The 14760-nt window shown below is 43.5% G+C and overlaps 1 protein-coding gene across 1 annotated transcript; it reads right to left on the minus strand.

The window, feature by feature from the left end:
* Positions 1 to 813: 813 nt before the first annotated feature.
* Positions 814 to 12823, minus strand: LOC139530561 (platelet-activating factor receptor-like). The gene is made up of 3 exons (XM_071327081.1): positions 12446 to 12823; positions 4269 to 4363; positions 814 to 4034 (listed from the first exon to the last, which is right to left on the minus strand). Exon 3 carries the CDS (start codon positions 3990 to 3992, stop codon positions 2880 to 2882), a length of 1113 nt encoding a protein of 370 aa, XP_071183182.1. The 5' UTR covers positions 3993 to 4034; positions 4269 to 4363; positions 12446 to 12823; the 3' UTR covers positions 814 to 2879.
* Positions 12824 to 14760: the final 1937 nt, after the last annotated feature.

Genomic DNA, 14760 nt, shown 5'->3' on the forward strand with positions numbered 1-14760 from the left:
CCGTCAAATCTTGGGTGAAAACCTCCTTCCCTCAGCCAGGGTATTGAAAATGGGTCGTGGATGGGTATTCCAGCATGACAATGACCCAAAACACACGGCCAAGGCAACAAAGGAGTGGCTCAAGAAGAAGCACATTAAGGTCCTGGAGTGGCCTAGCCAGTCTCCAGACCTTAATCCCATAGAAAATCTGTGGAGGGAGCTGAAGGTTCGAGTTGCCAAACGTCAGCCTCGAAACCTTAATGACTTGAAGAAGATCTGCAAAGAGGAGTGGGACAAAATCCCTCCTGAGATGTGTGCAAACCTGGTGGCCAACTACAAGAAACGTCTGACCTCTGTGATTGCCAACAAGGGTTTTGCCACCAAGTACTAAGTCATGTTTTGCAGAGGGGTCAAATACTTATTTCCCTCATTAAAATGCAAATCAATTCATAACATTTTTGACATGCGTTTTTCTGGATTTTTTTGTTGATATTCTGTCTCTCACTGTTCAAATAAACCTACCATTAAAATTATAGACTGATCATTTCTTTGTCAGTGGGCAAACGTACAAAATCAGCAGGGGATCAAATACTTTTTTCCCTCACTGTAGCCTGTAGCCTCACGGTTAGTTTTTGTAGTGTTTATTGTTTTTGTTCGTCGTAATTTTTTTCAATAAAGAGAAAATGTACACTCACCACGCTGCACCTTGGTCCAGTTTTTTTAACGGACGTGACCGTTAGATATTTGTTTTATTTGAGAATACAGTACAGCGTTACACAATATGTTTCAATTGCATCACATACAAAGAGTGCAACATTTATACCAGTGGTCAACTTCTTTCATAAACCGTCTCTGTTTATACTTCAGCAGCTGACAAGTCATCACGTTCATCACATCCCACTGGGCATATACTGGTTGAATCAACATGGTTTCCACGTCATTTCATTGAAATTACGCTGACCCAACATGGAATAGATGTTGAATTGACATCTGTGCCCAGTAGGATGGTTACCAGCCTCATAAAATGACCTTAAAAGCTTGTTACTCCACCATTCTTTACAATAATAATAGCAATAACAATAATAGCAATTCATCACATTTTAAAAAGTACTTCTTGGCTCCCAGTATTTGTTTTGCAATCGTACAAATTGCAAAACAAATACGATATGATACGATATACTTTGTCCATTTACATGTAAATTCATTTTCTGGTGTCAGCATACAAATACACAAACACAACACAATATATTACATGCAGTACGGAAAACTGGAAAGCTAGTACACAAGTCACACATTTACATTTTCACATATTCAAAGTCTCTGGGGCCTACTGTCCATCTATATCTGTCCTATGTCCCACTGTTCAGCAGCCTGATGGCTGAATGAAACTTGCCCTGCTCCTACTCTTGCTGAACAGTGGGACCCTTAGGACTAGATTCAATCAGATCAGCATTAACCGGCAATAGCCGACACCCGCATAGCTGATGTTTTGGCGGTGTCGGAGGTGTAACTGCATTGGGGCTATCATATCGGTGAGCAGCTGCTCTTGATCATTGTCGCAAAGCCAGACCCGTCCTACTCAGGTTAGAAGTTCAGAACGAGAAAGTATAGGCTATATAGAAATAATGACGCTCAAATTTTAAATCATTCAACGGAATAATGAGGATTTCTGAATAGAGCCCTTTAATCTCCTTCCAGAGGGAATTGTATAAGGGGTGAATCTATCATTTATAGAAGCTCAAGTTCCCTATGAAACTTCTGCTTTTATACTCTGTTTATGCTCAAAGAGAAAAAGAACAGGAAGAAAGAGGTGGTGAAATTTAACAGCTAATCAAATGGCTACCCAGACTATTTGCAAATGCCTACCCCCCCCATTTTTACGCTGCTGCTACTCTGTTTATTATTTATGCATAGTCACTTTACCTCTATTTTCATGTACATATTACCTCAACTAACCGGTACCCCCTGTATATAGCCTCACTACTGTTATTTTATTGTTGCTCTTTAACTATTTTTCTATTTTCTTCTTTTTATTTTTTACTTCAGTTTATTTTAGTAAATACTTTCTAAACACTTATTTTTCTTAACTGCGTTGTTGGTTAAGGGCTTGTAAGTAAGCATTTCACTGTAAGGTCGGCACATGGATGAATGAAATTCATTGAGGGGACGGGTTTGTAATTCACAGTATTTTACTGTAATTACAAGGGATTGGTGCAAGCAGGTTGGCTGCTAGGTAACCTAACGTAGCTGACGAGAAGAAAAAAACTGTTGGGGGAGGTTCTCTTCTGCACTGTTCAACCAATCCAATAAATGTGGAGGAGGAGTTAAGATGGAGTGTCGCCTTGTTAACGTCCAAAAGCGGAAGTCGTGTAGGCGTCACAGGCTCTCTTTCCTTTTCCCTTGAAAACCAGATGAATCTGGTTGTAAACATCCCACAGCATATTACTGCATAATTGGTATTTTATATTACTTGCACCTGTAGAGGCCTTAACAAAATCAGACCAAAAGGACATGGCAAAATGCTCAACCATTTAAGGTTTAAGACTCACTGCCACTAAAATCTGTCCCCTGTACAATCTGTCTCCTATAACATAAGTTAAATTGGTACAGCATTTTCACTCATGGGTGCAACAAATATAGCCTCTTACAAGGCACAGCTCAAAATATGTTCATAAGCCAGAAACAACAATAACATGCACCCACAAGAGGTCAAAAGGTTTTTGACACGGTACAGTACTGTATTCTGTGGGGTGGAATTACAGTACCATTCAAAATAAAGCAATTGTTTCCCCGCCCACAACAATTTACATTATGCTGCAGTAAAACGTTTGGAGTATTTTACTGTTGATAATACCCAAATTTACCATATAAATGACAGTTTTCCGTTACAGTGAAGGACTTTAATTATTGAGCTGTTCACGATGGAGCCCCTGGCTCACATTCTTGCATTCCACTATAGAGATGTGTGTGATGGCTGTTTCCGAGCAGCCTCTGCCCATCCCCACCTTTTTCAGATGGTCCTTGATATACATGTGGAACCTCCTGGTGGCGAAGCAGTACACCACGGGATCTAAGAGGCAGTTGAGCCCCATCAGCATCAGGGTGACCTGGTGGGCGTCGTTCAACCACTGCCTGGTCTTCTGGTTCCATTCCGTGCTGCCCCAGCCCTCCTTGATCTCCAGCACAGCCAGGGTCCAGGGGCCCTGGACCATGTGGTGGGGGAGGAAGCACACCACGAACACCCCCACCACAGCGCACAGCATCTGCAGGGCCCGGCCCTTCACCCCCCGGGGTTTGGAGGAACTGGAGCCCCGAGCCTGGGTAAGGGACTGGGCTAGTAACGCCCGGGCGATTAGCAGATTACACACTACGACGAGGAAGAAGACCAAGACGAAGCACCCCACAATGATAAGGTGGGTTGCGGCCACCAGCCGCTTCTCGCCATCTGTCTCAAGGTGGTAGCCCTCAAAGCATCGCGACACGTTGCGCTCGTCCTTCTGGATGCCCGTCTTCAAGAGGTATGGCACAGACATGGACAGAGTGACCACCCAGATGACCGCTGTGACGACCACCCCACGGCACCAATGGTCGGACGAGGCGGCGTTCAGCGGGCGCGCGATGGCCCAGTAGCGGTTGATACTGATGGCAGTGAGGAAGAGGACGGAGCAGTAGGTGTTGATGAAGAAGAACACGCCGGTGACACGGCACAGGAATTCGCCGTAGAGCCAGACGCCACCGTGATGGTAGTAGCCAATCCAGACGGGGAGGGAGCACACGAAGAGGAGGTCGGCCACAGTCAGGTTGGCCATGTAGATGCAGATCTCGTTCAAGGCCTTGGCATCGCGCAGGCGCCACAACACGAACAGCACGTAACTATTGGCTATCAGCCCAAGGATGAACACAACACCGTAGAACACTGGGAAGAGGGTGTAGCGGAACGCCGAGTCCAGAAAGTTTCCGTTCCCGACAAAGTTCACAGCCGTGGTCACTACTAAGTCCTCTTTTATCCCCATGGTCGACTCCACTATTGGTTTTGCTAAAGAAAGCAACTCCCTCTGTGAGAAAAATACTTCCTATTAGAGTCATATTTCCCTACTGAGTGGCTTAACAACTCATGCATTAGAAAAATAATATAGTCTCTATAAAAGGTGTTATGATATTGTATGGAATGACATGATATCTGGACTGATGCTTTGCTTAATGTGGCATAACTGTTTGGCCGCCCTAGTGACATTCACTTAGGAATGGGAAGTGAGCGCAAGAGGAAACAAAGGTTGAACTGCACTTACCCTGGTCAGTTCAATGGGATTCCCACAATCCGGAGGAACTACGTCACTAAAATCCTTAAGGGTGGATATGTCCTGGTTCCAGTAAATCCCAAACCCTTTTCCAAGGAAAAGAAGTACAAAGAAATTGAGTGTAAAGGTTTTAATATTTCACATGTTAAGACTTGTCTTTCTTAAACTTCAAATGAAAGAGAAAACAGCCCTGTAGGGGAAAAAATATAGGGAACTTCAGTTACGGCAAGTCCGATCTGATAAGTAAATATACATTATACACTAAATATATACAGGGTACGAAACATTAAGAACACTTGCTCTTTCCATGAAATAGATTGACCAGGTGAATGCTATGATACCTTATTGATGTCACTTGTTAAACCCACTTCAAATCAGTGTGTGTGTGTGTGTGTGTGTGTGTGTGGAGGGGGGGGGGGGTGCCAATCAATATTAGGAAGGCATTCCTAATGTTTGGCATAGGCCTTGTAAACATACAACAGCAACATTCACACATGGTCGACTCCACTGTATTGACAATCCACAGTTCAAATGAAGCAATTGTTTGCTTGCAGAGGAATACAGGAATGAGGTGCCTACGATTAGCAAGCAAATCTCAATTCTGCACTAACTTACTGTCACGCCCTGACCATAGAGAGCCCTCGGGGTATGCCCGCTGCTTCCCCCGATAGGTCCAGACCTCCCACAGAAGGCAGTGCCCGTCAGATCCAGAGAGAGGGAAAGGAGCCGAAGGGAGAGGGAAAGGAGCCTTCATCGCTGGGATTGCCTGTGTCTGCGCTGGCGGTGCTGACTCCAAATACGCTGACTCCAGCAGTGGCTTCGTTGTCGAGTTCGGCTCCTTTCCCTCTCTCTGGATCTGACGGGCACTGCCTTCTGTGGGAGGTCTGGACCTATCGGGGGAAGCAGCGGGCATACGCTATCCTGCTTCTCGTGGATCCGTGAAAGGTTCAAAGAATTGTGTGAGGGGTAGGAATGTTCAGATTTCTCCATTCCCTTCTCCGGCCGTTGTATTGGGCAGTTCAATGGTGAGTAATGTCTCAGTCCGTTGGGCAAAACCTTTGTGCTATCCAGGAGCACGAGTACAGGATATCAATAAGCTGCTACCAAACATTTTAAATCAGCATCAGGAAATTGAGTCTATCATAGCTAATGTGGGATTCAATGACATTATGAAGGGCAGCTGACGATGGATTTTAAAGAACTGATGGGGTTGAGTGTGGCATTGAACGTTTCAGCAGACTTTTAGCCCCCCATAACTGGCTACGAGACTATTTCAGCTCTGTGGGTGTAACATTTATTGACAATTTTGATACCTTCTGGAAACAAAGCTCGTTTGATAAGGAGGATGGGATCCATCCAAATCATTTGGGTTCCTGGATCCTTTCACAGCATTATAAGGCTGCATTGAGACAATTACTTATCAATGACCCAAGCCCAGCTCAGTAAATTCCTACCATTGTGTCGCTGAGTTGTCATAATGTTTCAGCAAATGTACATTATCCCAGGGGCGTTGGAAGACGCAATGTAAGTAACCTAATTTATGCCCCTCTAACTGCGCTGAATGCCTCTGCTGATCCCACAGCTATTGTATGCAGTAATCATGTGCCTATGAACCAGAGTTATAGTGTTAGCACTGAGGCGGTGTGCCATAGTTGGAAGTCCCATGTGTGCAGCTCACCCTGCACTAACATAAACAGCATGAGCATGTCTAATTCTGCTAAGCTACCCAGTAAAACAATGAAAACAATCAAGCATCCCAGAAAAGTGTTCAAAAATAGCCCACGTTAACATATGTAGCCTAAGAAACAAGGTTAATGAAGTAAATAACTTGCTAGTAACAGATGACATTCATATTTTGACTCTCTCTGAAACTCACTTAGATAATACCTTTGATGATACAGTGGTAGCAATACAAGGTTATAACATTTACAGAAAAGACAGAAATGCCAGTGGTGGAAGTGTTGAAACTATACTATAAAACTAAGATAAATTATATAAAGAATGATAGTAAAAAGCTTTGGAGCACCTTAAAAGAAATGTTGGGCAAAAAGGCAAACTCAGCTTCATCATTCATTGAATCAGATGGCTCATTAAACCCACTGATATTGGCAACTACTTTAATGATTTTTTAATTGTCAAGATTACCGGATGTTTGTCCCTGATTCGGCCCTCTCTCAGGTCCTGGAATGTGCTCATTCCTCCAAGCTCACCTGCCATCCTAGCTCCCGTTGAACCCTGGCCTTCCTCCGACAACGCTTCTGGTGGCCCACTATGGTTCCTGAGGTCTCAGCCTTCGTCGCCACATGCACGGTTTGTGCTCAGAATAAGACTCTGCGGCAGGCCTCCTTCAGCCACTCCCTGTTCCTCATCGCTCCTGGTCTCATATATCCCTGGATTTTGTCACTGGGCTTCCTCCGTCTGATGGCAACACCACTATCCTGACAGTAGTGGATAGGTTCTCTAAAGCTGCCCATTTCATCCCTCTCCCCAAGTTACCTTCAGGAGACGACTCAGCTCATGGTGCAGCACGTCTTCCAAATCCATGAACTCCCTGCCGACATTGTCTCTGATTGTGGTCGTCAATTCTCGTCCCGATTCTGGAAAGAGTTCTGCACCCTTATTGGGACATCGAGCCAGCTTGTCCTCCGGGTTTCATACCCGGTCCAACGGCTAGTCAGAGCGTGCCAATCAAGACCTGGAGAATATGCTTAGGTGCCTCGTCTCGACCAACCCCACCACGTGGAGCCAACAACACATGTGGGTGGAATACGCCCGCAACACCCTTCTCTGCTTGGCCACTAGTCTCTCGACTTTCGAGTGTTCCATGCGATATCAGCCCCCGCTCTTCCCTGAACAAGAGGTCAGCATACCATCGGCACAGATGTTCGTCCGTCGCTGTCGCCGTACATGGAAGACCGCCACCCTGCTCCCAGATATCGTCTTTGGCAGAGGGTATGGCTGTCCACTCGGGATTTGCCCCTCCGGGTGGAGTCCCGTAAACTTTCCCCTAGCAATTTTATCGGCCCTTTATTGGCACCGCACCCTCCGTATACATCCCACTATTCATGTATCTAGGATCAAACCTCTGTCTCACAGCCCTTTGTCTCGTTTCCACCTCTGCCTGGCTTGACCTGACGTTTCAAACTGTCTGCCTCGTATATCTGCATCTGGGTCTTATCCTGAGTTGTGTTAGATAAGAAATATTTTGGTAGGGATGACTCAATGGGCTGAATATCATGCACTGTATAGGGGTTACTGTTAAATTGACAGTAGCTTACAGGCAGCTCGTGGTAAGCAAAATTCTGTATTTCATTCTATAGTACACCTACTGTAATATAAATATGGTTTCAAAGCAAGTACTGTTTAATAACAGTACAATACCGTTAAATTGACTGTTTATACTGAAAAAAAATTATGGATGAACGAAATTCATTAAGGGGAGGAGTTTGTATTTCCCAGTATTTTACTGTAATTACAAGGGATTAGTGCAATCAGGTTGGCTGCTAGGTAATGTGTTTACACATTACAGCATATCAATGGATATTTGGTGTTTTAAATTACTTGCACTTCTAGAGGCCTTAACAAAGGCTTCAAAACTAGCAGTGACTACAGAGGAAAACAGACCAAAAAGACATGACAAAATGTTCAACCATTTCAAGTTTAAGACTTGCTGCCACTTCAGTCTGTACACTTCCAGTCAGATAAAAATGTATTTTAATAGTAGCTATGCTTTCCGTCAGTCGAGTATATACATCGCATGCGACTGTCAACGATTGGGTGCAGAGATGTAGAGGAGTCAGGCGCAGGACACAGGTTTGAGCAAAACAACTGAGTTTACTCACAAAAAAGGCAAGCAATATTCCAATAAGGAAAATACAGACAGAATAACACCTACACGAACCACTAAGAGACCAACAATCACGGACAGAACAGAAAGGTATGCCAGAGGGTTAAATAAGGAACATGATATGGGAATTGAAACCATGTGTGTGTGTAATACAGACAAAACAAAACATGGATCGGTGGTGACTAGAAAGCCGGTGACGTCGACCACCACCCGAACAAGGAGAGGGGCCGACTTCGGCGGAAGTCGTGACAGCGACTTATAATTGGACAAAGCAATTAGCCTATTATAATGTTTATCTGACTTCATAGAGGTAATTAAAATATACAAGCAAGCATGATGCAATGAGTTGACGTTGACTAGCAAGAATTGGTCTGAGAATTCTCTATATCAAAGGCAGATATTTAAGTAACATTGAATGGACTCATTTACAAGGCATAAAGCTTAAGTTCCAAAGAATTAGAAGACAAAGCATGAACATAAGAGATGCTTATTAGGCCAGAAGGAAATGAGAATTGATCATACAACCTACAACTTAGATACAGGATACAAGAGAGAGAACAACAACATTTAATTCAATTTACAACATCTGAAGGTGTAACCTTTCAACCCAAAACCAACCACCATTGACCAATCTAACAATACCAAGCTTACAGTAACCTAAACATTACCAGGCCCAATCGCCACATGGTGTCACAGCATTTAAAGGATTGTGTGACGGATGAGACCAAAGTAATAAGACACAATTGCTGAGAAGTGTCACGGCCGTCAAAAGGAGGAGACCAAGGCGTAGCGTGGTATGCGTACATTCTTCTTTAATAAGAAGAAACACTGAACAAAATAACAAAAACGAACCGTGACGCTATACAAATGAGTGCTGACAGGCCACTACACATAGACAAGAACCCACAAATACCCAAGGGAAAATGGCAACCTAAATATGATCCCCAATCAGAGACAACGATAAACAGCTGCCTCTGAATGGGAACCAATTCAGGCCACCATAGACCTACATATGCCTAGACTTACAAACTCCCCATGACATACAAAAACCCTAGACAATACAAAACAAGCATACCCACCCTCGTCACACCCTGACCTAACCAAAATAATAAAGAAAATATAGATAACTAAGGTCAGGGCGTGACAAGAAGACAATAAAACTTTGCATAGAGTAATTCAGAGTCCACCCTGTACAGATACAAGTAATGTCAAAAGCCACACTGAAGTCTAACAAAACAGCCGCCACAATCTATTTATCATCAATTTATCTCAGCCAATCATCAGTCATTTGTGTAAGTGATGTGGTTGTTGAATGTCCTTCCCCGTGAGCGTGCAGAAAGTCTGTTGTCAATGTGTTTACTGTAAAATAGCATTGTATCTGGTCAAACACAATTTTTTCCAAATGTTTCCAAAGGGTTGGTGACAGGCTGATTGCTCGGCTGGTGAGTCTGCTGAGTATGCAGGCCATGGAAGAACTGAGAACATTTTCAGCTTCCAGGAATTGTGTACAGATCCTTGTGACATGGGGCCGTGCATTATCATGCTGAAACATGAGGTGATGGTGGCAGATAAAGCATGACAATGGGCCTCAGGATCTCAAATCAAATCAAAATCAAATCAAATTTTATTAGTCACATGCGCCAAATACAACCTTACCTTACAGTGAAATGCTTACTTACGAGCCCCTAACCGACAGTGCAGTTTCCAAAAATATGGTTAAGAATAAGACATGAAAGTGACAAGTAAATAAAGAGAAGCAGTAAAAAAAAATATATATATATATATATATATATATACAGGGGGGTGCCAGTACAGAGTCAATGTGCGGGGGCACCGGTTAGTTGAGGTAGTATGTATATGTAGGTGGAGTTAATTAAAGTGACAATGCATAGATGACAGAGAGTGGCAGTGGTGTGGAGAGGGGGGGGGGCAATGTGAATAGTCTGGGTAGCCATTTGACTAGATGTTCAGGAGTCTTATGGCTTGGGGGTAGAAGCTGTTTAGAAGCCTCTTGGACCTAGACTTGGCGCTCCGGTACAGCTTGCCGTGTGGTAGCAGAGAGAACAGTCTATGACTAGGGTGGCTGGAGACTTTGAACATTTTCAGGGCCTTCCTCTGACACTGCCTGGTATAGAGGTCCTGGATGGCAGGAAGCTTGGCCCCAGTGATGTACTGGGCCGTTCGCACTACCCTCTGCAGTGCATTGCGGTCGGAGGCCGAGCAGTTGCCATACCAGGCAGTGATGCAACCAGTCAGGATGCTCTCGATGGTGCAGCTGTAGAAACTTTTGAGGATCTGAGGACCCATGCCAAATCTTTTCAGTCTCCTGAGGGGGAATAGGTTTTGTCGTGTCCGCTTTATGACTGTCATGGTGTGCTTGGACCATGTTAGTTTGTTGGTGATGTGGACACCAAGGAACTTGAACCTCACAACCTGCTCCACTGCAGCCCCGTCGATGAGAATGGGGGCGTGCTCGGTCCTCTTTTTCCTGTAGTCCACAATCACCTCCTTTGTCTTGATCACGTTGAGGGAGAGGTTGTTGTCATGGCACCACATGGCCAGGTCTCTGACCTCCTCCCTATAGGCTGTCTCGTTGTTGTCGGTGATCAGGCCTACCACTGTTGTGTCATCGGCAAATTTAATGATGGTGTTGGAGTCGTGCCTGGCTGTGCAGTCACTGGTGAACAGGGAGTACAGGAGGGGGCTGAGCACGCACCCCTGAGGGGCCCCTGTGTTGAGGATCAGCATGGAGGATGTGTTGTTACCTACCCTTAACACCTGGGGGCGGCCCGTCAGGAAGTCCAGGATCCAGTTGCAGAGGGAGGTGTTTAGTCCCAGGGCTCGTCAGAGTCGTGAAAGAAGAAAAAGGATTCTGCTTGTCCGTGGTGAGTAATCGCAGTCCTGATGTCTAGAAGTTATTTTCGGTCATAAGAGACGATAGCAATATAGCAACAAAATAGTGAAACAAATTAGTTACAAACAACGCAGATAAACGAACAAAAAACACAATCGCTTGGGGGAACGTAAAACGTCTGCCTTCTGCTCGGCGCCATTTTCTCGTCACGGTATCTCTGTGCATTAAAACTGCTATCGATAAAATGCAATTGTGTTCGTTGTCTGTAGCTTATGCCTGCCCATACCATAACCCCACTGCCACCATGGGGCACTCTGCTCACAACCTTGACATCAGCAAACTGCTCACCCACATAGCACTTTACATGTGGTCTGCGGTTGTGAGACCGATTGTACCTACTGCAAATTATTTTTTGTGCATATGGAACATTTCTGGGATTTTTATTTCAGGTCATGACACATGGGGCCAACACTTTACATGTTGCGTTCATATTTTTATTCAGTTTAGATAGCATCAGAGTTATCCTCAGTGAACAATAGATACTAAATATGGATTATATAGTACTTTTCTATCACTCATTCAATACTCAGTCCTCTGGATACTGTAGCAGAGAGATACATTTTGGCCCCTCAGCAGGGAACAGGCTGGCTAGTCCTTGGGCATTGTTCTTTGTGCTTTCCTTGTGTTCCTGGGCCATTTACCATGCAACTCCGAGTGTCAGAGAGCACACAAATTAGGGCTGACCCTACAGGACCCTATTTTCCTGTTTTTCCAGTTTTGCATTTTGCATATAGCACCTTCACTAATCGGTTTTGGGTGTGCAGTAGATTCTGCTTATTATCAGCAACCAGCACAGAGAAAGGCCTGTCTTGCTGAAAGGGGCATTCTGGGATTCAAACAACACTTTTTTGGTAAAAAGCTGAGCAGTATTGCTGGAAAGTTTTTAACCACTCAAATTCATTGAAGGAGCTATGGATGCAAGGACAAACAATGGAATAAAACAAGATTAGAACAAGATTAACTAAGAAAGTTAAACTAAGCTCATGAGGTATTTATAAATTCTTCAAGAATAAAATGGCTATATATAATTATTTCAAACGTTTAAAAAAAGGATGTACCACCCCAGATTGCCCTTTTAAGAACTGCTTGTATAATGTTTTCTAATACTGTATGAAATCATTTAGGTTTCGCTGCATGGCTCTAGACATTTATTATAAATGCAATGAAAGATGTTCGCCATGTGTGCACATTTGTTTGAACCTTTAAACAATAAATAATGATAAATGATCAAACATATTCACAGGTTATAAAGATCAGTGCAAAACATTTGAAATTTCAAGCAGAATAGTACAATATTAGCACCTATCCTAGTCTTTGTATAATAGCATTTACTTGGCAACTTTGGGAAAAAAGTGATGTTCCCATATAATTACATTTGATTTGAAAATAGTAAGAAAGATGGCTTACCTGAGTGCGTGGCTTCTTTCTCACTGTGTTATAGTATTTTCAAGTGTGTGTTCCACACTATTATTTTGAAAGCAGCGTATTTTAGGCTACAATCGTAAACATACTGTATCTATAGCCTAGTACATGTATATATTATAATAAAGTTTCTTGAAACTAGAGAAACTCCTCTAATGAATCCACCACGAAGCGCTTGACTCCGTGCGAGCGCTACGAAATAAATGTACACATAATTGTTATTCAATAAGTTCATCCAAGCTGCTCCCGCTCATCAACCGGCATCTCCGGAGTTTGTGTAGCCAGTTTTTTTGGTTATATTTGAGAGGCTTGACGCACTGCCTGTCCTGCCCCTCCCATCTACTCATTGGTCACGAGCATAGTAAGGGTTGTGAACGTTATTTATAAGAAGACACCTCTCTGAAAATCGGACTGCTCTGAAATGAAAATGGATGGTCCTCCCCTTTCAGCAAAACATATTTTACCTAAACCCTCCCAAAAAGTGACCCTCCCCTATACCCAAAATAATAATTAAAATATAACGTGGATAGCAGAGAGCATGTTTACCATTTACCACCACTTATTGGACAGACCAGAGCCTTAGATATGCAGTTTTAGAAATTGTGTAAGCATTTTATGGCAAGACAGAAATGTTGATAGCGCACAGGGCTGCCGGCCAGAAGGTCTGGTTGTGGGTTCGCAGACCACTGTGGACAAGAGTAGGGGTGGAAAGATCTCCTTTATTTATAGTAAAAGCATTGCATGAATCTGTCATTGTATTTACAGGTCTGAGAAACAATAGCCTTTTATAAAAATGTCATGCAATTCTAAGTCATTTTACATATTAGCAGAATGAATCTTCTGGATGCTACAGATAATCCTGAATGAATGTGAATAATGATGAGTGAGAAAGTCATACCCCTCCAAAAATGCAAACCTCCCCTTTTATTGTAATGGAGAGAGGTTAGCATGTATTGGGAGCATGATATTTGTCTAACTTTCTCACTCATCAAATCAAATGTATTTATATAGCCCTTCTTACATCAGCTGATATCTCAAAGTGCTGTACAGTAACCCAGCCTAAAACCCCAAACAGCAAGCAATGCAGGTGTAGAAGCACGGTGGATAGGAAAAACTCCCTAGAAAGTCCAAAACCTAGGAAGAAACCAAGAGAGGAACCAGGCTATGAGGGGTGGCCAGTCCTCTTCTGGCTGTGCCGGGTGGAGATTATAACAGAACATGGCCAAGATGTTCAAATGTTCATAAATGACCAGCATGGTCAAATAATAATAATCACAGTAGTTGTCGAGGGTGCAACAAGTCAGCACCCCAGGAGTAAATGTCAGTTGGCTTTTCATAGCCGATCATTAAGAGTATCTCTACCGCTCCTGCTGTCTCTAGAGAGTTGAAAAAAGCAGGTCTGGGACAGGTAGCATGTCCGGTGAACAGGTCAGGGTTCCATAGCCGCAGGCAGAACAGTTGAAACTGGAGCAGCAGCAAGGCCAGGTGTACTGGAGACAGCAAGGAGTCATCATGCCAGGTAGTCCTGAGGCATGGTTCTAGGGCTCAGGTCCTCCGAGAGAGAGAAAGAAAGAGAGAAAGAAAGAATTAGAAAGAGCATACTTAAATTCACACAGGACACCGGATAAGACAGGAGAAGTACTCCAGAAATAACAGACTGACCCTAGCCCCCCGACACATAAACTACTGCAGCATAAATACTGGAGGCTGAAACAGGAGGGGTCAGGAGACACTGCGGCCTCATCCGATGATACCCCCGGACAGGGCCAAACAGGCAGGATATAACCCCACCCACTTTGCCAAAGCACAGCCCCCACACCACTAGAGGGATATCTTCAACTTACCATCCTGAGACAAGGCCGAGTATAGCCCACAAAGATCTCCGCCACGGCACAACCCAAGGGGTTGAATTATTCACTACTAATTCAGGATTATCCATAATTATGGTAGCATCCACATTAATGTAGAAGTCTTTAAAAACATATTCCATTCTTATTTACAATAAAAGTAACTCCTAAATGACACAATACATTTTTAGCATTATTTCCTATTGGCACAAAATAATCTGAAACACAACCAAAACAAACAGCAAATGCATCCAACACGTTTGTACAGTCACAAGCTTAATGTAGTCATTGCACGCTAGGAATATGGGACCAAATAGTTACATTTTACTACTTTAATACATATAAGTGAATTTGTCCCAATACTTTTGGTCCGCTAAAATGGGTGGACTATGTACAAAAAGTGCTGTAATTTTGAATCAATTCACCCAATATGGATGAAAATAACATCGAATT

Source organism: Salvelinus alpinus, chromosome 9, assembly GCF_045679555.1.
Source record: "Salvelinus alpinus chromosome 9, SLU_Salpinus.1, whole genome shotgun sequence".
Lineage (NCBI taxonomy): Eukaryota > Metazoa > Chordata > Actinopteri > Salmoniformes > Salmonidae > Salvelinus > Salvelinus alpinus.

Bases quoted from the DNA above. Each gene is read 5' to 3' on its own strand.
- LOC139530561 (XM_071327081.1), bottom strand. From the start codon at position 3,992: ATGGGGATAAAAGAGGACTTAGTAGTGACCACGGCTGTGAACTTTGTC.